The 27,271-nt window shown below is 39.4% G+C and overlaps 2 protein-coding genes across 4 annotated transcripts in view; one reads left to right on the top strand and one right to left on the bottom strand.

Annotated features, from left to right (window-relative positions):
- Nucleotides 1-728, top strand: part of LOC132393334 (cystatin-B-like) — a 67,767-nt gene extending 67,039 nt beyond the window's left edge. For both annotated transcript variants that reach the window (XM_059968439.1, XM_059968438.1), the window contains exon 3: nt 238-728. In XM_059968439.1, the coding sequence (XP_059824422.1) occupies nt 238-366 (129 nt within the window). In that variant the 3' untranslated portion in view covers nt 367-728. The remainder of the gene's footprint in view (nt 1-237) is intronic.
- Nucleotides 718-27,253, bottom strand: mix23 (mitochondrial matrix import factor 23). 2 transcript variants are annotated; one of them, XM_059968436.1, is made up of 5 exons: nt 27,007-27,253; nt 15,758-15,883; nt 13,946-14,092; nt 11,398-11,457; nt 718-3,264 (listed from the first exon to the last, which is right to left on the bottom strand). In XM_059968436.1, the coding sequence occupies exons 1-5, from the start codon at nt 27,055-27,057 to the stop codon at nt 3,214-3,216; spliced, it is 435 nt and encodes a 144-aa protein (XP_059824419.1). In that variant the 5' UTR covers nt 27,058-27,253; the 3' UTR covers nt 718-3,213. The 2 variants fall into 2 exon arrangements, with proteins under 2 accessions (XP_059824419.1, XP_059824420.1); XM_059968437.1 differs by lacking the exon at nt 27,007-27,253 and adding an exon at nt 15,992-16,183.
- Nucleotides 27,254-27,271: the final 18 nt, after the last annotated feature.

Raw genomic sequence — 27,271 nt, 5'->3', positions numbered from 1 at the left:
TGCCACTAACCTCTTTTGCAATTTAACTTTTTCTGCTTTCTACCATATCAGCTTCCACTTGTCATCTAACCCAATATCTCTGCATTTGTTTAGTGCTGATAAAATAGTGTTTTAACCCATTAACTCTCCATAAATGCCGTAGTTTTTGACTTTTTTATTGTACTAATTGTACCAGTAAGACTTATTAGTACAATAGGTTGAGATGCTAGCTTGAACAATTTTATTTTATTTTGTTAGATCCATGTTGGTGGCATTGACTACATTCACGTCAAAGTATATGAAAAGCTTCCTTGTCATGGAAGTACAAAGGAGATACTGAGCATCCAGAACAACAAGTCAGAGGATGAAGAAATAAATTATTTTTGAATAGAAAATATCTTGCTGTCAGTGCTCTAGGCTTGTGCAAAAGTAGTTTGTTTTATATTTTTAAGCTTCTCTCTTTTGGCTTTATCAAAACTGGAGACATACTTATTTTGCATCAACTTCTAGCCATATAAACCATATTTCCTGGTTGGGAGAAGACTGCAGAGGTTCAAGATTATGTATACCATCCTTGAACTAACATTAAAGATTTTTGTAATCAAAGGTTATTGTGATGAATTTAATTTGTGTAATGAAATGAATGGGCACAATTTTTGAACTAAATTGTTTTTGTTGAGATTATGTATACTTTATTGTACTCTGCAGTTTACTTTAAGAAATAAATGCACTTGCTACTGCTTGTCAAAGGATTTTATTGCTTTAATACAACATTATGGAAATAATGACTTTTCAACCTGGTGTTTAAAAGACATCTTCCTAATCAATTAGAATTATTATTTCATCTTCCAGTCAGTATCTTGCCTCTTTTGTAGAACTTCTGACAATCTTAAGTACTTCCAGATATCAAGTGATTTAAAATACTATCAAATAAAGATGTCATTTTTGCCACTATGTTACAGTTGGGGAACACAAAGTGCAGGAAGCTTGAATCTGTTAATTTTATTACATCAGTGGTCTTGAACAAGTACTGCAACCATTAAATCAATACATTAGGAAATCCGGTTTTATTTATCAATTATCACTATTCATTTGAATAAAGACTTGTCAGACCTTCGAGAGGAAGAAACAATTCTTCTGCACTCTGACCAATTGTTTCTGCTACTCATTAAAGAGATGGTAAGTATGTGTTGCTACAGTGTTGGACTTGAATTCACTATGAATATTTAGTAAATTTTAGCAGAAAGCTAGTAGTTCTCAAAATTAATCCTAAAATTCTGTTGTGTGAAAAAGGTAAAGTTCCCAGGTTTTACCTTTTGTGTGTAAGGTTGGGTCTTGTAGATTAGGAAAATTCTTCCAATATATGGGCAATCTTGTTCTCTGCTGCTTAGAGACCTACATAGGGTTTATGCCAAATTTGACCTTCATTTAACCCTTCGAAGGCTACATTTGATGTTAATAACTTTGGCAATACTAAATTTATACTGGCACATTTAGTACAGTTCATTAAGGTAAAAAATACATGTACAGTCTACTATACACAAGCTATTCCACTGCATGCTCAAACTTTGAAATGCCAGGTACAATTAAAATGAGAAAAATTTCAAAGACAAGTGAGGAAAATGTACCGCAATAGATGGCTCCTAAGAGTTCAAACTTTCACAGCAGGCTCTGACAGTATTAAAATGGAATTTTAATAAACTTGGACATTAAAATAATCAGTAAAAACAGAATTCTTTGTTGCTTTTAATGAGGGGAGGTCCAGCTCTTTCGAAGGAGTACATTTCACACTATCTATACTTACACCAAGCTTAAAAGCACCAGTGGATATTAATACATATGACATACTCTAGATATAAAGTATTGTTTCATTCATTGTGATTTCAAGAACATGAATTATATGTTATACAAAACTGAATGTCAAGCTTTCAACATATGAAAAGACAGACCTTTTTAAATCTTAAAATGTATTCCGTTTCATAAAGATAATGGAACTCATGACATTTATGATTCAGTAGAATCCTCTTGAATATAAACACAAAAGCAGACAGTAGCAATATCACTTCACCCATTTCAATGATTATTTTTCATGTATCATTGCCTGTATCTGTTTATTCCACAGGGTAATACTTGTTGGAAGCAGCTTCTTGGCAACTTGGTTATGTGCAGTGGGAACAAAGGGAAGAATTACTTTATTCCCCACTTCCAGATTGTGTTTTTATTTAATGGAGAGAGTACATTATATAGCACACAAAAGGTAAAAGCCAGGAATAACTGAAAGGCCAAATAAATACTTTGGTATCTTTGCCACTTTGAGTACATCTCCCATTAAACATGCAAGAAAACTGAAAGATGGTAGAAATTGAGTCCTGTAGTAAGGGGTGTGAGGCCCTTTCATCTTGTTCCATCTTACATGGAAATCACATTTTTTAAAAATTTTATAAAATGGATACAGAATAAATGCACAAGATAAATGCTAATTCAGTTTCAAAATGAAGATGAGCCTGAGGAAAGGATTCTAATTTTATAAACTCTGTTGTTAATCTGCAATTTACAACTGTTACTGGCCTTAATTCCTTGCCTGAACACCACAGATGAGAATAGTCTGTCAAAATCTAATGTCTCAATTTAGTCTTCAAAATTTGTTACGATGTGCATAGCTTAATCATGATTTTATTCTGTACACTTAGCTAACAAAATGCACTATGTTGATTGGGAGATGAATCAATACTTGCATTTCAAGTTACCAAGTGAAATTGATAGGTAACACTTTAAAAATCCAATTTTTTTCAACTTAAAGCCCTGACTATTCATTCCAAGTGAGGTAATCTTGAAAAATTGCGATACTGTCCAGTAATTATGCACAGGACAAATGGGAAAATCAATGTAATAAAAACAGACATTTCCAGATATATTCCCTGGCATAAACTGAACTGTTCCATTATGAAATTTAAAAAAAATTATGAAAGATTTCGTATGATATTCAAAGTGATTTTTTTGAAAAGCTTGCAGCATAAGAAATTGGTGAAAACCAATTTTACAGGCTGGCTTAGGTAATTACCAGAACTACACTTTTCTCTCAATGATAAAAGGCCTGTCCTAACAACTCTTGGCTTATACCCATAATCGGTCCCTGTGATGGTCCACTGTGCTTTAACCTGAATAACATCAATTTAATTCATTCTTTTCAAGCCATGGGTAGGCAGAGTCTGGCCTGTCTTCAATGCTTCAGGTTCACAGGTTGTTTGAAGGCTTGTAATGAATTCTGCAGCGTTCCTTGAAGACCTTTGTAAAGTTTAAAGAAAAAAAAAATCAATTCCTGATATTGTACTTTGCTTTAATCCTCAATTCCAACTGCAGGTCAAAGATTGTTTAATACATCACATAAAAGCTTTGATCAGCGTGACTTTGTCTTGAACTGAGAAACACATTTTATGTCCTGTTCTTTACCAGTTTAAAACCAGCTGTGGAATAAGTGTGGAATTAGGAACAAAACTAGGCTCTTTCAAACCTAGGGGTGAATGGATACAGTCTTACGATGATGAAAAGAGTTCAGTTCAGTTTGAGGTAGCTAGTTGAGTAACGTTGGAGATTGAGAGAGGTGAGAGGAGAGTAAAATGATGGGGAAAAATCTGCCTCCAGGCCCAAAATTTTGAGCGGAATATGTCAAAAGCATACAGCGCAGAAACAGGTCGTTTGTCCAATTGGCCAGTAAAGACCCTCATCTGGACTTGTCCCATATTCCTCGAAAGATTTCCTTTCCAATTATCCTTTAAATCTTGTTAATGTTCCCTGCCTCAACAAATTCATCTAGCTATTCATTCCACATATGGACCAACCTCTGGGTGGCCCCTCAGATTCCTTTAAGCCTAAACCCCTTTTCTCCAGTTTCTGATTTGCCAACCTTGGGGAAAAAAGGCTGTGCATATTCGCCCTACCTATGCCCCTCATTCTCCTACACTCCATGAAGACCCTCGTAAATCTCCTCTGCACTCTTTCCAATTCAATTGTATTTTTTCCCTATAGCAGCGTCAACGCAATATTCCAAAAGTGGCCTCATCAATAACTATAACATAACATCCAGACTCCTATGCTCAGTGCCACAGCTGACGAAGCCCAGCATGCCAAAAGCTGCTTTTGTGACCCTACTTTCAGGAAAGGATGTATTTGTCCTCCTAGGTTCCTCTATCCTACCATGCACCCCAGGGTCCTGCCATTCAATGTGAAAGTCCTAAGCTCAGTTGTCCTCCCAAAATGCAACACCTTGCAATCATCCACATTTTCCTTTCCTCAGCCTTTTTCCCTATCTGATTAAAATCCCTCTTTGTATCCTGACAACTGTCTTACAATAACTATTTTAGTATTTGCGAACTTATGAACTAGGCATTGTACACTTCATCCAAGTCATTGGTGTAATATAGATGACACATAGGAATGGGCTTAACACTGAGCCCTGGGGAAAACTGCTAGTCACAGGGCTCTAGTCCAAAAACCAAACTTCCACCCTCTGCTGCTCCCTACTGTCAAGCAACTTGTATATCCTATATAAAAGCAGAGTAGAAGTGGATTCAATCTGGCTAGATCATGCACCATAATCAAGAAAAATACATCAACTCAAAGTACAAGCTCTTGAGGAATTACAAAATTGGATGAACTGTTAAATGGAAGACTAGAGTAATTCGATAACAACAAGATGATTATTCCCTGTGAGAGGCAAAGCATGGCTCAGCTACTTCAGAATGTCTGAGCCTTTGTCATAAAGGTGAGGAGTGGATCTTGTACTGATGATTTGGAAGTATTTGTCTACACTACTCAAAAGCACAGAAAGCACAGGCTGAATATCCAAACATGTGGTCACAGACGATAAGGAACAAATGCCATACCGTGAACATGCAGTTAGGGTAGCCCGGATGGACTGTGGACACATTAGGCTTCAATCACTGCTACTGCTCGAATGGACTTACCATTACCAATACTACATTACAACCAAGGGAAAGACTAAGCATTCTACAATGACAGGCTCTCCTCCCATCTGTATAAACAACTTCATCAGGCTCAAGTCAAGAGATAAAGCAATATTTAGAAAATTTAATACAACCCATGGCAAAGGTATTAATTTGATTGATGTATTTATCATTAAACTCAGGATTGATTCCAACCACAACTGAAGCAGTGTAGTTAAGGTAAGATGCATCTTAACAGCTCCAGGTTTTAGAACCATTAAGGTTAAGAGCAGACACAGCATCATTTGAGGGTTATCCTGACTCAGAAATACGCCATCAATTCATTATTGCTGGTTCACTGAATACCCCAGGTAAAACCATAAGCAATTGCAAAAGTGAGTCACTTAGCTAATCATTGGTACTCTGTCGTTATCAAATTCATCCCTAATCTGGTACCTTGTCACCTGCTTCCATATAAACTCCCTAAGCTCTTGATCCCTTTCATATCAAAAAAAAATCTTATGGTAAATATGCTAAGCCACCACGGTTTCCCTGGGTAATGGATTTCCAAGGTTTACTGCACTTCTCACCTTAGATCCTAATGTCTGACTCATTCGGAGAATGTGACCCTGGATTCTCAACACTCCATATAGACCACACCATCCCATTTTCTGCAGTCACGTGCCAGTCTAAAAGCCTCTTCAACATCTCTATTGTACTCTCGCCCACCACCATCCGAGGCAGTGCGTTTCAGGCACTCACCACTCCATGTAAAAAAGAAACTTGCTCACACCTCTCCTTTGAACTTATCCTGTATCACCTTAAGTAGCTGCCCCCAAGCAGCTGACATTTCAACTATTTCAAAAGAGATACTAAGCTGTTTGTCTATGCATCTCAAAATCTTATAAACCTCTATCTGATCTATCCTCAGGCTCCCTGCTCCAGAGAAAACAACTCCAGTTTGTCCAACCTCTCCTTACAGTAATCTAGGCAGCATCCTGGTAAACCTGCAAAGTCTTGACATTCTTCCTGTAGTGGGACAACCTGAAATGAATGCAATACTCCAGATGCAGCCTAACTGGAGTTTTATAAAGCTGCAACATAACTTCCTGACTCTTGAACTCAGTTACTACACTAATAAAAGCAAGCATGCCATCTGCCCTCTTTACCACCCTATCAATCCATGTAGCCAATTTCAGGGAGGTATTGGCTTGGACACCAGGACCCCTCTGCACGTTCTTGCTATTAACGTGTATTCTCCTCCTCTTACATGTAATCTTCCAAAGTGTAACACTTCACATTTCACCAGGTTAAATTCCATCAGCCATTTCTCCACCCATATCTGTAATATGATTCATATTGTTTATATTACTATGATCCATATCTCACTGTAACATTTGCCATTCTTCTATGCTATTCACAGCACCAACAATCTTCATATTTTCTACAAACTTACTAATCCATGCCCCTACAATTTCATGTCATAAGCATTGATTCCAGTACAGATTCCTGCGGAACATGACAACTTACATATCTCCAGATAGAATAAGTCCCGTTGACCACTGTCATGTCTTTTCTGCTTTCTACCACAGATCTCTTCTTTCATAGACTGTAGACCAAAGCAGTGCGCAACATTCCAATTGTAGCTTCATCAGTGCCCTGCATAGATGAAGATACCTTTACCCTGGCACACAAATCCTCAATTTTTTATTTGACTTGCTCATTGCTTGCTGCAGTTTCTGAAATTTGTGTACAAGATCGCCCATATTCCACCAAACAACAGCCTGGATACAGTAGACGTGGAGAGCATGTTCATATAGTCGCAGACTCTAGGATCAAAGGCACAGCCTCAGAATAGAAGGATGTCTATTTAGATTAGAGATGAAGAGGAATTTCTTTAGCCTGAGGGCTGTGAATCTGTATCATTGTTTAAAAAGGCTTTCAGGTCCATTCAGCAAGGGGAGCAGGCCATAGCAATGAGGCCTCTCCCAAGTCGGCAACACTTGTTTAAAAGTACAGAAGGGACAAGCGAGGCGGCCATTGCTGTGAGTAGGCCAGTGGTGAGAGTAAGAGTGTCAGGCTTTAGCTCAAAGGAGGCTTCAGCACAAAAGAGGTGTTGGCTGTGGGTAAGGTTCTGTTAAGGCTCTCTTTTTTTGCTCTTACTGTACCTAGTGTAGTAAATGGCTATTGTGTGTTCTTAAATGCCAGATCTTCCAGAGAACTACATTTGTGTGAAGTGCATCCTGCTGCAGCTTCTTGAAGATTATGTTAGGGATCTGAAACAGCAGCTGAATGACTTTCAGCTTTTACAGGAGAGTGAGGAGATTATTGATCAGAGTTACAGGGAGGTAGTCACCCCCAAGCTGCAGGAGGCGAGTGGCTGGGTGACTGTTACAAGGAATGGAAACGTGAATGGGCAGTTAGCGCAGAGCATCACTGTGGCCCTTCCTCTCAATAGTAAGTGCAGGTAGTCCCCGAGTTATGAACGTCCGACTTATGGACAACTCGTACTTACGAACCAAGGAAGGAGAACGCCGTCTGCCATTTTAAGTCGGATCGTGATGTCATCCACCATTTTAAGTTGTTGCTGTTGACACTGTGTTGAGTGTTTAGCTTTGTATTTGGCTTAAATTTTTCTTAGTAAGATTCACTCTGACGCCGCCACAACCCCTCCACCCCAACCCCCCCTGTTCAGGTCGGCTGGAGGCGCAGTGAGGTCAGTGCCAGGCTGGAGAACGGAGGTTCCCGAGTTCAGTCTGGTGACAGACCGCTCCCGTGCTGGGTTAGTGTCGAGCTCGCAACTCGACATCGTAAAAAAAACACTGCCACCTCCAGTTTAAATTCCCACGCAGAATATTGTGAGGGATCAAATACCCAAACCCAGCACTGCCCCCACCTGTCCCATTTAACCTGTCTCAGTGCATCCCCGCGGAATTCAGTCGGTGGTCCTTCGGATCCAGCCGGCGGAGCTCGGAACTCGCTACCTGCAATGTTTCTGATCCATTGACGGGAAGCGATCGCGATTGAATTTAAAGTGGAAATAATAAAGCATTTGGAAAGAGGTGAAACGCCATCGGTCATTGGAAAAGCGTTGGGCTATAGTCAGTCAACGATCAGAACAATTTTAAAGGATAATGGATAAAGTGAGAATAATGGAGCATGTGAAAGACCCTGCCCCGATGAAAGCTACAATTATTACTAAGCAAAGCAGTGGTTTAATTATTGGAATACATACGTTTCTTAAGTGTTTTATATGCACAGAAAGGTAAAATATATACTATATACTAAGACAAATGTTTGACTAACTAACGCTAAATAATACCGGATGCACTTGTTCCGACTTACGTACAAATCTGTCTTAAAGACAGTCTCAGGAACGGAACTCGTACATGACCCAGGGGAATGCCACAGGGGTCAGGTTACTGGCACTGAGCATGGGTCTGTGGAACAGAAGGGGAAGAGAGAGAAGGAAGCAGTAGAGATAGGGGACTCAACAGTGAGGGGAACAGACAGGAGATTCTACGGATGTGAATGGGACACTCGGATGGTATGTTGCCTCCCAGGTGCCCTGGTCAGGGATGTCTCAGTTTGCATCCACAGCATTTTGGAGAGGGAGGGAGAGCAGCCAGATGTCTTGGTACTCATTGGTAACAATGCCATAGGAAGGAAAAGCAAGGAGGTCCTGAAAAGAGAATTTAGAGAGCTAGGTAGAAAGCTGAGAAGCAGGACCTCCAGGGTAGTAATTTCTGGATTACTGTCTGTGCCACATGCCAGTGAGGATAGAAACAGGATGATTTTGCAAGTAAATGTGTGGCTGAGAAGCTGGTGCAGAGGGAAGGCTTCTGGTTCTTCGATCCTTGGAACCTCTTCTGGGGGAGGTATGACCTGTTCAAAAGTGATGGGCTGCACCTGAATCCAAGGGGGACCAATATTCTTGCAGGCAGGTTTGTTAGAGCTGTGGGGGAGAGTTTAAACTAATTTGGAGGAAACTGGAGTGAAGAGACTCAGGATAGGATGGATGGTAAAAAAGCAAAGATAATGTGCAGTCAGATTGTCAGGAAGGGCAGGCAGGTGATAGGATGTAATTGCAACCAGCAGGGTGAGTATCAGTGCATTAGTGTTGCAGAATCACAAAGGGTAGCAAATTCAGCACACAAAGTGTTCTACCTCAATGTGCAAAGTACAAGAAGTAAGATGGATGATCTTGTTGCACTTTTACAGATTGTCAGGTATGATGTTGTGGCCATCAATGAAGTGTGGCTGAAGGATGGCTGTAGTTAGGAGCTGAATGTCCCAGTTGACACATTGCATTGGAGGGATAGGAAGGTTGGCAGAGGGGGTGGCATCAAATCAGTAGAAAGATGTGACACAGGATCAGAAGATGTTGAATCCTTGTTACAAAACTGGAAGGGTAAAAATCACCCTGATGGCAGTTATATACAGGCCTCCCAACAGTAGCTGGGATGTGAAACACACAGATTAAAATGGAAAAAGGGCAACGAGTCATGAGTAATTTCAACATGCAAGTCAGTTGGGAAAGTCAGGTTGGTAATGGATCTCAAGAGAGTGAGTGTGATGAATGCCAATGAAATACATTTTTAGAGCAATTTGTCATTGAGCCTACTAGGGGATCAGCTGCATTGGATTCCGCATTATATAATGAACCGAAGGTGATTAGCAAGCTTAAGGTAAAAGAATCCTTAGGAGAGTGATCACAATATGGTTGAGTTCAACTAGAAATGTGAAAGGGAGAAAGTAAAGTCTGATGTAGCAGTATTTCAGTGGAGTAAAGGAAATTACAGAGGTCTGAGAGAGGAATTGGCCAAAGTAAATCGGAAGGAGATGCTGGCAGAGATGACAGCAGAGCAGCAGCAGTGTGAGTTTCCGGAAAAATGAGGAAGGTGCAGGACAGATGTATTGCAAAAACAAAGAAATACTCAAATGGAAAATTAGTGCAAGACAAGATAAGATAAAGTCAGCACGGTTTCCTTAAGGAAAAATCTTGCCCGTCAAACCTGTTGGAATTCTTCGAGGAGATTACAAGTAGGATAGATAAAGGGGATGCAGTAGGTGTTGTCTATTCGGGCTTAAAGAAAGCCTCTGACAAGGTGCCACACATGAGGCTGCCTTCCAAGTTAAGGGCCTATATTACAGCAAAGTTACTGGCATGGTTAGAGCATTGGCTGATAGGTAGGAGGCAGTAAGTGGAAACAAAAGGATCCTTTAGTGGTTGGCTGCCAGTGGCTAGTGGTGTTCTGCAGGGGTTGGTGTTGGAACCACTTCTTTTTATGCTGTATATCTATAATTTAGACGATGACTTTGTTGCCAAGTTTGGGGGTGATATGAAGATTGGTGGAGGGGCAGATAGCGTTGAGGAAACAGGAAGGCTGCAGAAGGAACAGATTAGGAAAATGGGCAAGAAAGTGACAAATGAAATACAATGTTGGATGCACTTTGGTAGAAGAATTAAATGTGTAGACTATTTTCTAAATGGGAAGAAAATCCAAAAATCTGTCATGCAAATGGACTTGGGAGCCTTTGTGCAGAACAACCTAAAGCTTAACTTGAAGGTTGAGCTGGTAGTGAGGAAGGTAAATTCAATGTTAGCATTCATTTCAGGAGGTCCAGAATACAAGAGCAAGGATGTGATACTGAGGTTTTATAAGACACTGGTGAGGCCCCACCTTGAGTACTGTGAACAGTTTTGAGCTTGTCATCTAAGAAAAGTTGTGCCGGCATTGGAGAGGGTCCAGAAGAGGTTCACAAAGATGATTCGGGGAATGTAAGGGTTATCATACGAGGAACATTTGATAGCTCTGAGTCTGTACTCACTGGAATTTAGAAGGATAGGAGATCTAATTGAAACCTTTTAAATGTTGAAAGGCCTGGACAGAGTAGATATGGAAAGGATGTTTCCCATTGTGGGAGAGTCTAGGACAAGAGGGCACAACCTCAGGATAGATGGGCACCCATCTAAAACAGATGAAGAGAAATTTCCTTAGCTAGAGGATGGTGAATTTGTGGAATTTATTACCACAGACAGCTTTGGAGGCTGGGTCATTGGGTGTATTTAAGGGTGAGCTTGATAGGTTCTTGATTTGACACAGCATCCAAGGTTAAGGGGAGAAGACTGGGGAGTGGGACACAGGAGGGAAAAAAGGATCAGCCATGATTGAACGGTGGAGCAGACCCAGGCTAAATGGTTTAATTCTGCTCCTATGTCTTATGGATTTCATTGACTCAGATGGTCATGGAGGCCAAGTCATTGGGTATATTTAAAATGGAAGTTGATAGGTTCTTGATAAGTCAGAGTGACAATGGTTACGGGGAGAAGGCAAGAGATTGTGGTTGAGAGGAATAGTAAACCAGACATGAGTAGACTTGATGGGTTGAATGGCCTAATTCTACTCCTATTATTCATGGTATTTCATAAATCTTGTTCTCTAATACGTGCATAAAAAGAAACAGTTTCTACCTTCCAACTTCTGTCATTGATAACCTCTTCAACATTTAATTCAGACTGCATTAGTTTCAACTGAAACAAAGAAAAAAGAACAGAACATTTGGAGTGAATATTAATATTTACAGCACATTTTAACTGTAATAAATAATACAGAAGCTGTCAAGTGTTCACATACTGAAAAAGCATTCATCGACAGATTTGCTGAATTTTTCATAGAACCTCTTCCCTCTACCTATTCCTTTCTAGTTAATAGTCAACAATTAAGAACAGCTTACAATATGATCACAGAAAACAACAAAGTTCCCAATCTAATCAAAACAATGGAAATAACACTAACTTTTTATTCTTTTTAAACTTTTCTCGAAAAAAACCTGAAAAGTCTTTTTTTTTATTATAATCTCAACTTGGGTTGTGTTGAAGCTACAAATGAGGAGGGAAGTAAAAATTTCTGATCCAGTCCAGTGATGTTTACCAAAAATATAAACATTAATGGAGCATCTTATAACAGTTAGGATTATCAATCACATACAAACAACTTGTAAACTGTCACTATTGAACTACAGATGATCCTTTTACTGTCAACAATCTCATTTCATTGTGCTCATTTGCTTAAAATACAGTTTCTGAAACTATGTTTGATGCTTCAATGGAGCTGAAGCTTGCAGAAGAACTATTGCACCAACTGCAGCTTATAATGCTTCTTTGAAATACAAACCATCTCTACTATTTTCAATTCACAACAACTTGCTTGAGTTAATATTCTAATTTTGTACTACTTGTTATCATTTCTGAATCCCAGGTTTCCTCCTGACTTCGAGTTTATCGACTTCCTCATTTACTGTGAAAATTCACATTTATTTTACATACTACTTGACTGCCCAGTTTTTGTGTTTTAATTCTGTTTACCATATTTGATGCCAAACATTAATCTTGACAGTTTGTTCCATTAAATAACATTTATATCATTAAAATTTGTAAAAAGCAGTGGGCCAACGATGACTCCTGGGGAACACTACTGTCTGTTGCCCTACATGTCTGAAAGGTATCCAACACCCTGCTTTCTATCATGAGTTAACTTTCCAGACCCACACTGCTATTTCATTTTACACATTTCAATTTTGCTAACCAGTTTTCATCTACAAGTTTGTTAAACACCTTGTGAAAATCTGTATTTACAACATCCACCGCACTCCCTTCATCAATATTTATTGATATACTGGAGATTATTTCCTCTCATGGCATGCCTCAATTTCCCAGATCAGATTCCTTTGCGAATATCTGCAGGATGGCTTTGGATCCCACCAAAGGACAAGAAACAAAATTAGTACTGGCAGTACACATATTAATATCACATTGAGTTGGTGGCGCAAAGTAGTCATGCAGCTTACGCTCCAGTTACTAGATGCAAATCAATCATGCATCACAATTCCTAGATTTACTTTTTTAAAAAATCTATCATTATATGAATCACCAGCTTAATAAAAGGTTACTCGGCATTGGGCACTGTGCAACAGATCTAAGTACTCAACACTGTGCATAGTGATCTTTATGAGAAGTGGAAGGAGAACGAAAGGCCAGCAGAACTGCAGCAACTGCTACTGCAGGAGAAGTGGACAGGAGAACAAAATGGCATCCTCCTCATCCACTTGGACAAGATAAAGTCTCTTGTTTGGAGAAGAAGTACAAGATATCCTCCTCTACCAGGTCTCCCAGGGTCAGATCCAAGTAATCAATTACTATGTGCAGGTATTATACACTGCATCTTCAGTAGTGTTTGATCTAAAGGTAACCATGTTCACTGCTTCATAAAACAGTGTGCCAATCTGCAAATCACTGGTCTTGCATCTCCATGACAAATCAAATTAAGATAATAAACAAATGGAATAAAATTCTGAATTAAATCCTGATTGTCAAAGTAGAAGTTGTCTTACAGATAATGCACTGATATAACATCAGTTTTCACACTCGACCCAAGCTATCCGTTTTGATTTCTTAAAAGTTACAACTTAAAAATATTTTGGATTTATTTTTGGTAATTACTGAAAAATGACATGAAACTGAACACTAAACTTAGAATTTTCAACAGAAATAAGATTAAGATGTGAACTCCCTTTATCGATCTGAACCTTAAAGAGATGCTTGTAATTGCTAGCAACTTATCTACAATAATGGTGGGAACATTTAGCCGAACAGTCACTCAGGCAGCTGTGCATCTATCTCAGCTTGCTTTAAAACATTGAGCAAGAGGACCTCAGTGAACCTTAATGCAACTTCAGTCCATTCCTTTATCAGCAAAGTATCTAGAGGTTCTTTCAAATTAATATTAAAATCTAAAGTTTGCCAGATTAAGAATAATTACAAACGTTACCAACAGAACAATATTATTATTGAAGGAACTTCTTGTTGGAACACTTGAGCAGCAGAGCAAAGTCATTACTTACAAATTAATAGCACCATTGGAATAATGAACTCAAGCATTACTTCAGCAACAAAATAGAGCTGTACCATGTCTTTTAAGTTTGTGCTGCATGTTGACAGATTTTCTTAGAGGGGAGCTTACGTTAGTTTGTTCTTTTCGGAGTCGTTTTATTAGTGTTAAATTATCCTTGTCTTTATTCCTCTCTTCTCGTAATTTGTTCACCATACTGGAGGACTGGTTTATGCAGGTCTTTATGGCTTTTTCTCTACTGGCATGAGCTTCCTTTAACTAAAACAAACAAAAGAGAAACAAGAATACACAAAATTTGCAATTATTATATGGTTGCATCAATAAATTCAACAAAGATGACAGAAAATGGTCTGGTTTACAGCTTAGTTTCATCACCCAGAGTAAAGTTAAAAGAAACAAATAAGTATATAAAAACTAAAATAGAGAATAAGTACTTTAGAGTATTTTAAAAATTAAAATCTGGCTTTGAAGTGAGTCTTGCACGTTACATATATTCCTTAATGTACTCTTTTTCAATTCTGTTTGGATTACTTTTTGGGTGAATCTTATGTTAAGTCAATAAGTTTGCAGGGGAAATGGCTCTCAATATTTCCACACTAGATGTGATAATAACTCCTAATTTCATAACTGTCCCTCCTCATTCATGTGAGAGACTTTATTCGGATTTCCCAAAATCCATGAAGAAATGTTGGATTGATTGTGGGATTTTACAAAAGTTGGCTGCCAATAAACAAGCATTCATTTGAACTGAAATGGTTTGTTATTGATTGTACCCACAGAAAGTGTCATTGAATGACTATGTATGGCCTGGACCATCTTGATGGCCTGTTAAAGTACAGACAATGCAAACTTCCTCCTACAGTAACTGCAAAATAAAAGTACATTCACAGAAGAAGTGCAGCTCCTCTAGCACAGACACTAACTTTCCAATTTTTATAGGAGGTATCTCTATGATGAGCAACTCTGCCACGTCATGAACCATGAACTTGTCATGGTAAAATATTATTTTAATTAATCTGAACTTCTTTCACCCAAAGTCTGCAAACATATAGAGTTGTTTCTTAATTGCCTGATTTATATCCTTCTGGAATGAAGTTGAATGCAATTACAATGAGGTCAAATGATTCGCAGATTTACCACTATTAAAATATAACAAACAAGGGCCATGTCTTCCAGCTTTCTCGGCATCATTCAGATAGCTTATATATCTAAATTTTAATTTAATTATACTTCTTTGATCCAGTTCATATATAGCATTTGCTAAGCAGAAAAATGTCAATTAATACCAACCATAAAGATCAACTGACATTTATCAACTAATAAAAGAAACTCAAGTGAACCATCCTGGAGGATCCCCAAAAATAGACACTCAAAAAAAAATCAAACACTTAGTTTGAATTTCAGACAAACATCCAAACCACACATCTCAGCTGAAGTCACATGTGCCACGAATCAACTACTAATGATTCTAAATCATTAACTACAGCTGGTTAGTACAGCCTGATAGTCAATCAGAGCTTTGATCTCCCATCTGAAAAGGGGAAAAAATTGGGGGTGAGACAAAATGTACTAAAATGGAGGCTAGCAGACATTAAGGGTTCCTGCAGTAGTTGAGTAATAGGCATTTTGATTCCATTGCCGTATTATTTGAATTAAAAGCACTTCTGAAATAATTGCATTACTTCTCCCTTCATTTATAAACCGCAGGATGACCTCGAATTCCTCAGAATTTGTCAACAGTGTCAGGTGGATCTCACTCAGTCAAATTCAACAATGGCCACTGATATCCTTATCTTCAAGCAAAAGAATAACAGAAACCCAGAATGACAGGAGTGAACACAAGGGTGTGTGAGAGAATTGATAGTCTCTCACAAGTAGGAAAATGCTAACAGGAAAATCTCTGTAAAAAGCAACATTACTTACTGAATGGTAAAGCTCTTCGCATCTTGCACTTGCATCAATCTTCCCAGCAAAGGATGCTGTAGGGAGACTAGTATTTAATTCATGGATTATCCTATCATCAATTTGTCGCATCACCCGTAATATTTCCTATTATTGAGATAGAAAACAAAATGGTTAAATGGAGTTCAAGCACCAATAATTGCAAGAAAAAGTTTGTGAACCCTTTGCAATTACCTGGTTTTCTGCATTACTTACCCATAAAATGTGGCCTGATCATCAACTAAGTGAGAGGAATTGATCGTGTGGATAGTCTGAGGCTTTCTCCCAGGGCTGAAATGACTAACATGAGAGGGCACAGTTTTAAGGTGCTTGGAAGTACATACAGAGGAGATGTCGGGTTAAGTTTTTTTTTTTACACAGAGAGCGGTGAGTGTGTGGAATGGGCTGCCAGCAACAGTGGTGGAGGCGGATACAATAGGGTCTTTAAAGAGACTCCTGGATAGGTACATGGAGCTTAGAAAAATAGAGGGCTATGGGTATCTCTAGATAATTTCTATAGTAGGACACATTCAGTACAGCTTTGTGGGCCGAAGGGCCTGTATTGTGCCGCAGGTTTTCTATGTTTCCAAAATCACAATAATAGACAAACACAATCTGCCTAAACTAACAACACACAAAGAACTGTACTTTGCACATCTTTATTGAACACATTATTCAATCATTTACAGTCCAGGTTGGAAAAAGTATGCAAACCTTTGAATTTAATAAGTTGTATTGAATAACTTTTGTATTTAAGAACCTCCTTTGGCAGCAATAACCTTACCAAATGTTTCCTGTAGCTGCTGATCAGACTTGCACAACAGCAAAGAGAAATTTTAGATCATTCCTCCATGCAAAACTGTTTCAGTTCATCAATATTTCTGGGATACCTTGTGTGAACAGACCTCTTCAGGTCATGCCACAGCATCTCAATTGGGTTAAGGTCTGGACTCTGACTTGACCATTCCAAATCATAAATTTTCTTCTTTTTAAACCATTTTTGCTCTTGTGTTTTGGAGCATTGCCTTGCTGCATCATGCAACTTCTATTAAGCTTCAGGTGACAGACCACCACCCTGATATTCTCCTGTAAAATGTCTTGATTTAATTTTGAAATCATTGTTCCTTCAACGATTGTAAGTTGTCCAGGCCCTGAGGCAACAAAGCCTCAAACCGTGATGCTCTTTCCATCATGTTTTACATTTGGGATGAGGTTTTCATGCTGGTGTGCAGTGCCCTTTTTCCTCCAAACACAGCAATGTGCATTTCTGCCTAAAAGTTCAACTTTTGTCTCATCTGTCCACAGAACAATGTCCCTGAAGCACTGTGGAACAATTAGGTGGTCTTTTGCAACCTGAGATGTGCATCAATGATTTTTTAGGAGAGAAGATCATCAGGGTCTCTCTTCCCGCCATCACGGACATTTACATTGCACGCTGCATCCACAAAGGAAACAGCATTATGAAGGACCCCATGTACCCCTCATACAAACTCTTCTCCCTCCTGCTGTCTGGGAAAAGGCTCCAAAGCATTCGGGCTCTCACGACCAGACTATGTAACAGTTTCTTCCCCCAAGCTATCAGACTCCTCAATACCCGAAGCCTGGATCAACACCTTGCCCTATCGTCCTGTTTATTATTTATTGTAATCCCTGCACTGTTTTTGTGCACTTTATGCAGTCCTGTGTAGGTCTGTAGTCTAGTGTAGCTTTCTCTGTAGTTTTTTTTTACGTTGTTCAGTCTAGTTTTTGTACTGTCATGTAACACCATGGTCCTGAAAAACATCGTCTCATTTTTACTATGTACTGTACCAGCAGTTATTGTCGAAATGACAATAAAAGTGACTTGACTTGACTTGACTTGAAGTGGTTTCCTCAGTGGTATCTTTCTATGAACACCATTCTTGTTCAGTGTTTTTCTTATAGTGGACACACGAACAGAGACTTTAGCAAGTTCTGGAGATTTCTGCAGGTCTTGTTCCTTGGGTTCTTTTTCACCTCCTTCAGCATCTTATGTTGTGCTCTTTGGTGTGATCTTTACAGGACTTCCACTCCTAGGGAGAGTAGCAACAGTACTGAATTTCCTTCATTTGTAAACAATTTCTCTTCCCATGGACTAATGAAAACACAAATCTTTAAAAATGCTTTGTAGCCTTTTCCAGCTTCATGTATCTCTACGATTCTTCTAAGGTTCTCTGAAAGTTGTTTTGATCGAGGAATGATCCACATAGACGGATATTTTTTTGAAAAGAGCAGGCTCAGTCAGTAACCTGACTTTGTGTGTCTTGTTTATAGGGCAGGGCACCTCTACAACCCACACCTCCAATCTCATCTCATTGATTGGGACATCTGACACCAAACAGCTTTTGTAGAATGCATTACCCCAGAGGTTCACATACTTTTTAGACCTTAGACTGTGATTGCTTAAATGGTGCACTCTGTATTGATGAGAAGTATAATTGTTTGTGTTTTATTAATTTAAGCAGATTGTATTTGTCTATTATTGTGATTTAGATGAAGATCAGACAACATTTTGAGTAATTAATGCAGGAAACCAGATAACTGCAAAGAGTTAACTTGCAACTGTATGTAACAACCTGTCATGATCCACCAGTCCCAAAATGCATCAGTAACTAATAGAGAAATGATGACCTCATTGGAGTATCTGCAACACTGGGCATCATAACTGAGGAAAGATGACAAGGTCTTCGGGAAGGTGCATGGTATAGAATGGTACCAAAGATGAAAGATTAGAATTACATAGACTAAAAATGTTAGGATTGTTCTTTGAACATTTAGAAAATGGAGGGAGGGACAGAGAGGGGGAGAGAGAGTCAAAATAAGCTTGGTGAAATAAAAAAATGATAAATAATTTCCAGTGGCCTGCTTAGAGTAACCAAAGAATACACATTTAAAACACAGAATCGGACACTTGTGAAGATAAATTCTGTGCTGTTCTGATGATACAGCATGTAGAGCCCTAATTGGATAACGCAGGTGGAACTAATGTAAGCATCTGGAGCTAGAAAGACTGGTTTTGCAAGGAACATAGTTTAAGGAAAAAAAATCATATCTAAGTTGTGACTAGTTTGATAGTTACTCCAGGTAGAGGCCTACCAATTAAAGTAACACCAAACCTCATCACTAATGTGCACCATCTTCTTTTTCCTCCACCTTACATAAATGACGGTAGGATGTGGAACTAGTGACCTTTAGGTAACATGAGCGTCTTTTTGTAGTGCAGATGGTCATCATCAAATAGTCAGTGAAATGTTGTCTTTGACCATTGATGGTTAATAATATGAAATGGTCCAATGAAGGAAAAGCAGGGCTAGATCTGGGCCCCCGGACGCTATTTGCAAACATATTCCATTGCACTCTCGCAAGCCCACGCGTATGACAATTTACAATCAATTCTTCACTACTTCCTGTTCACTGCCCACCAGATCTGTAAACGTTACCCATCCTATTCAGACCACTGTCATTGGATTGAACTATCCTACCAAAATGGTGTTGCACCACACCAGGCTACTCAATTTAGGCTCGCTTTTCTAAATTTGAGATTCCTTTCAAGTAAGAGTTTTATCTTAAATTATTTTATTACCTCTTCAGACCTCAATTTTATGTTCTTAACTGAGACCTGCTTAAAGCCAAATGAATACAGCCAGTTATCTGAATGGTGTCTCCCCAACTATGACAATTTCAGTGTACCAAGGCCCATTGGCTGAAGTGGCAAGATTGCCACCGAGTTCAAAGAGCATTTTAGTTGCAATCTACCGCCTGTCAGTGATTTTTCAAGTTTTAAGGTACATATGTTTAAAATTTGTAGTATAGATACTGTCATCTGCATTATCATTTATCGCTGTCCTAAATTCAACACTAGTTGACTACAACTGGATTCTCATCTCTGGTGATTTCAATACTCATATTAATTATCTCTCAAATGTGAACACTATGGTAACTGAGGAACTCACTAGATAACGCAGATCCTTCCCAGCAGGTCACTGAGTGCAGCCATTGACTTGGAAATGCATGACTCGGTAATGACAAAGAGATTAAATATTATCGATGTCTGATACCAGTATCTCTTATAATTTTTGTGTGCTTTTTGATGCCTCCTGTCTGTAACCAAGACCATGAAAGAACTGCAGTTTAAAAAATGGTTTCTTGATGCTGCGATGCAATTTTAATTCTCTGAGCTGGCTGGTTTATCTGACCCATGCGACCCCAACTGCTCAGTAAATAAAATGGTTGATTCTTTTAACAGTACCTTTGCAAATATATTAAACATGCTGACCCCACATAGGGTTAAAAAGAAATCACTGAACGAAACGTTGTCGTGGTTAAACAATTCTGTCCGCAAGTTCAAGAGGTCATGCAGACAAGCTAAGAGAAAATGGAGGAAAACTGGGCTAGAAGTCCACTGTAATATTTTCAAGGAAGAACTAGCCTCCTATAATGCTGCTATACACTTTGCAAGAAGAGCCCATTTTTCCAAGATATGTACTCAGAAGCATCTGCCACAAAATGTGAGGAATTCACAATATTTTGTATATTTTTCACAATATAGCTACAGATACTGGTAACCTCTATAGTCAACCGCGTAGAAAGATGTCAACTAGGTCAAAATTTACATCTACTTCCAATTCAGAATATTGTAATATTATAATGAAGAGTAAACTTGCTGGCTTGACCCTGTCCCTCCCACAGACAGACAGACAGACATACTTTGTTGATGCCGAGGGAAACTGGGTTTCATTACAACACAAAAAAATTAATAACATTCCCGGCATCCATTGTTAAGGACCCCCATCACCCAGGACATGCCCTCTTCTCATTGTTACCATCAGGAAGGAGGTACAGAAGACACACACTCTGCAACTCAGGAACAGCTCCTTACCCTCTGCCATTCGATTCCTAAATGAACATTGAACCCATGAATACCCTCACTTTTTAAAAATTATTTCTGTTTTGCACTAATTTTAATCTAACTACTTAATATACATATATACACTTGTGGTAATTGATTTACTTAGCTACATTTTCTATATTATCATGTATCGTATTGTACTGTTGCTGCTACTAAGTTAACTATTTTCACGACATACGCAGGTGATATTAAACCTGGTTCTGAAACTGGAGTTTTTCCAGATGCCTTCAAAAATTGTGACTGTAAAACTCCAGCTTATAAAGCCAAACCTTGATATTGAGGTGCTAGCTAACTACAGGCCTATATCAGATCTTCCCTTCCTAGGCAAGATTCTTGAGAAAGTTATTTTCAACCAACTCAACAATTTTCTAAATGAGAACAATATTCTAATAAAGTTTCAGTCAGGTTTTAGAGCAAACCTTTACCAAATTTGTCACCAACCTTAGACTCAACACTGATAACAACAGGGCCTCAGTTCTAATTCTTCTAAATCACCTTGAGACTGGGTTGGACTCTCTTGTACTGCCCTTAACTGGTTTCACTCATATATCTTAGAGAGAAGTTTTTTTGTCTGTCTCAGAGACCAATTTTCTAAGAAATATGATGTACTGTTTGGTGTTGCTCAGCGAAGCTGGCTTGGTCCCTTACTCTTCTTAAACGTGCTCCCGTTACACATCATTAAAGAGCATAAATTTGGTTTACACATTGATGCAGATGACACACAATTGTATATCCTGATACAGCCTGATAATAATACTCTACCTTCTCTGACTTTTAGTGTGGCTGCAAACAACAAATGGCTGAGCAATAATTTCCTAAAGCTAAATGAAGAAACAATTTGAGTATTTTTGTTGGTCCCAAAGCTAAAAGAGATAAACTTCTTGGTTAGCTTGGGAACTTGGCTCCTCTTGCAAAGTCAGAGAAGTAAGAAGCCTGGGTGTTAGCCTCCATTCACATTTGAATTTTAAATTCCACATAAAGAAAGTGACCACAGCAGCATTTCCACACTTAATATTACAGAGCAATGATGCTGAGAAACTACTTCACACCTTTATATTGAGTAGACTAGATCACTGCTTTGCACTTTTTACCAGCCTTCTAAAGCAATCTATTGACAATCTTCACTGGGACCAGACGAGATGTACCCCAGGCGACTGTGGGAGGTGAGGGAGGAGATTGCTGAGCCTCTGGCGATGATCTTTGCATCATCAATGGGGATGGGAGAGGTTCCGAAGGATTGGAGGGTTGCGGATGTTGTTCCTTTATTCCAGAAAGAGAGTAGAGATAGCCCAGGAAATTATAGACCAGTGAGTCTTACCTCAGTGGTTGGTAAGTTGATGGAGAAGATCCTCAGAGGCAGGATTTATGAACATTTGGAGAGGCATAATATGATCAGGAATAGTCAGCATGACTTTGTCAAGGGCAGGTCGTGCCTTACGAGCCTGATTGAATTTTTTGAGGATGTGACTAAACACATTGATGAAGGTAGAGCAGTAGATGTTGTGTATATGGATTTCAGCAAGGCATTGGATAAGGTACCCCATGCAAAGCTTATTGAGAAAGTAAGGAGGCATGGGATCCATGGGGACCTTGCTTTGTGGATCCAGACCTGGCTTTCCCACAGAAGGCAAAGAGTGGTTGTAGATGGGTCATATTCTGCATGAGGTCAGTCACCAGTGGAGTGCCTCAGGGATCTGTTCTGGGACCCATACTCTTCGTGATTTTTTATAAATGACCTGGATGAGGAAGTGGAGGGATGGGTTAGAAAGTTTGCTGATGACACAAAAGTTGGAGGTGTTGTGGATAGTGTGGAGGTCTGTCAGAGGTTACAGCCGGACATCGATAGGATGCAAAACTGGGCAGAGAAGTGGCAGATGGAGTTCAACCCATATAAGTGTGAAGTGGTTCATTTTGGTAGGTCAAATATGATGGCAGAATATACCATTAATGGTAAGTCTCTTGGCAGTGTGGAGGATCACAGCGATTTGGGGTCCGACTCCATAAGACACCCAAAGCAGCCGCGCAGGTTGACTCTGTGGTTAAGAAGGTGTATGGTGTATTGGCCTTCATCAATCAAGGAATTGAATTTAAGAACCGAGAGATAATGTTGCAGCTCTATAGGACCCTGGTCAGACCCCACTTGGAGTACTGTGCTCAATTCTAATCGCCTCACTACAGGAAGCCATAGAAAGGGTGCAGAGAAGATTTACAAGGATGTTGCCTGGATTGGGGAGCATGTCTTATGAGAATAAGTTGAGTGAACTCAGCCTTTTCTCCTTGGAGCGACGGAGGATGAGAGGTGACCTGATAGAGGTGTATAAGATGATGAGAGGCATCGATTGTGTGGTTTGTCAGAGGCTTTTTCCCAGGGCTGAAATGGTTTCCACAAGAGGACACAGGTTTAAGGTGCTGGGGAGTAGGTACAGAGGAGATACCAGGGGTAAGGTTTTTTACGCAGAGAGTGGTGAGTGCATGGAATGGGCTGCCGGCAACAGTGGTGGTGGCCGATATGATAGGGTCTTTTAAGAGACTTTTGGATAGGTACATGGAACAGAAAAATAGAGGGCTATAGGTAAGCATTGTAATTTCTAAGGTGAGGACATGTTCAGCACAACTTTGTGGGCCAAAAGGCCTATATCATGCTGTAGAGTTTCTATGTTTCTAACCTTCAACTCATTCAAAATACTGCTGCTAGAATTTTAAATAAAATCTAAATGAGGGAGCATATCATTTCCATCCTAACTACTTTGTTGTGACTTCCTGTATCTTTTAGAATTGATTTTACACTTTTCTTACTTGTTTTTAAAACTCTCAATGGTCTAAGACCAGAACACATCACAATCATTTTCATTTTATAATCTTGCTCTGGCTCTCAGGTCTTTTTCTGTTATATTTCTTAAATTTAAACAATCTCCCTCAAAAGATAATTGGCAGGCTCTTTTTTGAACTATGCTCCTAAAATGTGGAACTCAATACTTAAAATCATAAGGGATGCAGACTCAACTTAACTTTGCATTTAACTAACTTTTTTGTCTTTTATTTTCATGTTTGCACTTTATTCCAAAGTAAAGCACTTTGAACTCCATTTTCTGTATGAAAAGTGACTCATGATCACATCTGACCTGATGTAGTAAGATTTGTGTTCACAGGCAATATTAAAAACTCTTATGCTTTCTTTCTAATTGTTTTGTAATCTCTCTAAAGACACAATACATCCAAAGAAACTACAGATCAATGCAATGTTACTTGATTTGTGTCAGTAAATCCAATTACATTACTGTTAAGTAATGAAACAAACAGATATGCAGAACTGGGAGGCACGAGGTCTTGTATGGGTATACTGAGTTCTTGACACAGTAAAAAATGGATTTAAAAAATTAAACTGAAAATGCAACTCAACAGAACTAGCATATAATATGATTTGCTTGACGTTAATTTTTTTTTACAATGATACAAACATAGAAACTAATGACCTTTTATTACATATAGGCATTATTTTTTAATTTCAGCATCCCAACTTCGGCACGTCAGGGTTATTTCTCAATGCTTTACTCATTTTCTCTATGTTGCCTTGTTGATCAGAACAAGCGTCAGAATAACAGTTGCCAACAATATGTGGTTTTGCTGCAAACTTCAAATCAGCTAACACCTAGCAAGCGGTAGCCAGTGGAATGTGTATCAACAGTTGGTTTAAAAAAGGCTAGAGAGAGAAAAATGAGGTTTCAGGCTTTCCTGGCCACACCACCTCACTAAAGAGTCTAAAGTTTCATCATTGTTGCTATCAATTTCCACCATGCCCTCACCTTTACTAGGTTGTCTTCCAACTCTTCCCTTCCCTTCAATAACTTTACTCTGTTTCAGAGGACAGGTTAACATCTCGTAGCCATTACTAACACATGGAGTCCCACTGTTATCCTGGCTACAGTTCCTCCCACTCTGCTCCTTGCAAGCACGATGTTCTGTTCTCCTCCCAGTTTGTCCATTACAACTGTTCTTGTGGTGTTTCCATCCACATAATGCCTCCGATTAATCCTTTTTTTGCTCATCCAGTGTGATTAGTAGAGCTCTCATTGCCTACACGTCTGCTCTCACTGTCAATCACACCAGAACACCGATAGGGACCTCCTTATTATCACCTTCCATGTTTGCAGCCTCCACATTCAATAGGTCACCTTATAACTTCTGGCACCTAGTGCCAAAATGTTCCCCTACACTCCCCTGCTCTCCAGAACAGGCAGACTCACTTTTCCATCACCAGCTATACCAATCACTACTACTGAAATTGCAGAGATTCAACACCTGTCCTTTAATGTCCCACATTTTGTCAGCCAAGGCTCCAAACACTCATTGCAGGTGAAACAGCTAACTTTTTTTTCTTTCTATTTGACACACTACAATCGATACTTAAAACATGGCCTCCACACTGGGGAAACCAAATGCACAGTCCAAAACTGCTATCAGAACTTTGTAAGTTTCAACTTGATCCTTTCTCAATCTTCTAAACTGAAGTGAAAACAAAATTATTGGACTTAATCACAGCTCATACAGAATTACTGCCATCCCAAGAATCAAAGTTCAGAGTAGAGTGGATGTCTGCTAATTGGGCCATCGGTTATTATTTGGGACACTATGCTGCTTAATTGGGGGAGGAGACTGTTGCCAAACAATTTCTAACTAATGGCAACCGCATGCATTTGCGTGGCCATTTAGACTCTACACTGTACTTTGAGTGAACGGTTTTAAAGTGTCAGTTGTGCATGATTGTTTTCAAAAAGCAGTAATTTTTGTCACTGATAGTTGGCAAGAAATAAGCAGTAAGACAATTTAGAACTGTTTTGCTCACTGCGGTTTCAAGCATTCAGACTTGGAGATGCCAGAGACAGCAGGAGTTAAAATTAAACAATTTTACTTCAACAAGTTAAGAACTACAAAGAATTTGAAGGTATCAACAATCATCTTTAAAGTTACAATGAAACAAAAATTTGGAAGATTGTTTTGACAGCATTGTGCGAAGGCAGTCTATTATCTGCACTAGGTATCTGTGCTGATTTTAAGTCAAAAGAACACAATGCACATAAATTCCTCCATTGATAAGTATTAGGAACTATTACATAGTTTTATCATAATGTGGTATTAATAGTGATCTAATTTGTTCTGATTTCATTGAAATACATAATTTGTTACTCAGTTTGTCTTTTACAAATCTTTTTAACTATTTCCATGAAATTTCAGCTAATTGGGACAGCCACGTAATTGGACCAAAATGTACTGGTCCTCATATGTCCCAAATAACCAGAGTCCACTATACTGCACTTCGAAGTAACTTTATTACCAAAGTACATATATGTCACAGTATACTACACAAAGATTCACTTATTGCAGGTATTCACAGCAGAACAAAGAAATACAATTAAAGACAAATTACACACAAAGACTGACAACCAATGTGCAAAAGGCAACCAGTGCAAAATAAATAAACAAATAATGACAACTTGAGTTATAGGGTCCTTGAAAGTGAGTCCATTGGTTAATGAATCAGTTCACAGCTGAGGTACTTGAAGTTAACCACGCTGGTTCAGGAGCCCGGTGTTGCTGTGTACAACTTTTCCTGAACCTGGTAATGAGGCATCTAAAGCTCCTGCATCTCCTTCCCAATGGGAGCAACGAGAACAGAGCATGGCCTGGGTAGTGGTGGTCACTGAAGATGGACACTGCTTTCTTGTGGCAGCCCTCCTTTAAGTGTGCTCAACTGTGAGGAGGCATTTACCTGTGATGGACTGGGCTGTATCCACCACTTTGTAGGCTTTTCCGTTCTTGGGCATTGGTGTTTCCATACCAGGCCGTGATACAATCAGTCAGTACCTAAAGGTTATCTTCAGTCCGGGCTTCAGAGTATCGCCAACATTTTGTGATTTCATTTCAGATTTCCCTTTTTGTGTTTTTTGCAGCTTTGATTTTTGTTTGCATACTTACACACATCTCTAACTATTCCTGAATCGGACGTAAGGTCAGTGACCTGAAACATATGAATAACTTATTTCTCTACAGACCCCCACACCCCACCTTCGGCCTTTGCCAGCGACCCGTCCGAAGGTCGAATGCAAGGGGTGAGCGCTCAGCTACTGCTGCCGCCACAAGGTGCTCAGCCCGCGGGAACCGCCGCCGTCCCGTGAAGGGCGCACGCCGCTACCGCGGCGGCCATCAACCCCAGTGTCACTGGTGTATGCTGCTCTCGGTCCCGCGGTAGAGCCACTTCCCTCATTACCTCCTCTCTCACTCACACCCTGCCCTCTTCCCTCCTCACCTGAAATTCCGAGAAATCCTGGCAACTCGGCTCCTCTCTGGGGGCCGCCATCTTCCCGCCGCTGCTTCAGGACCCGAGCCGAGCCAAACTGTCCTGTTCACCGCCTGTGCCCCATGCAGCCATCAACAGGATTTTAACCCCAGGGAAAACATCGCAAACCCCACCAACAAAAGTATTTCAGATTTTATTAAATGTTATAAATGTCGGCTGAGCGACAGGTTATATTTACTTATAATGAACACGGTATTACTCGTGCAAGCCTATA

The sequence above is a fragment of the Hypanus sabinus genome, chromosome 4 (genome assembly GCF_030144855.1).
Source record: "Hypanus sabinus isolate sHypSab1 chromosome 4, sHypSab1.hap1, whole genome shotgun sequence".
Taxonomy (NCBI): Eukaryota; Metazoa; Chordata; class Chondrichthyes; order Myliobatiformes; family Dasyatidae; genus Hypanus; species Hypanus sabinus.
This window is presented reverse-complemented; position numbering and strand designations above follow the sequence as displayed.

Bases quoted from the DNA above. Each gene is read 5' to 3' on its own strand.
- mix23 (XM_059968436.1), bottom strand. From the start codon at position 27,057: ATGGCGGCCCCCAGAGAGGAGCCGAGTTGCCAGGATTTCTCGGAATTT. The intron at 14,093-15,757 runs GTAAGTAATGTT...TGTTTGTTTTAG, and splicing joins GCGAAGAGCTTTACCATTCA to TTAAAGGAAGCTCATGCCAG. The intron at 3,265-11,397 runs GTAGAAACTGTT...AACTTTACAAAG, and splicing joins TCAATGACAGAAGTTGGAAG to GTCTTCAAGGAACGCTGCAG.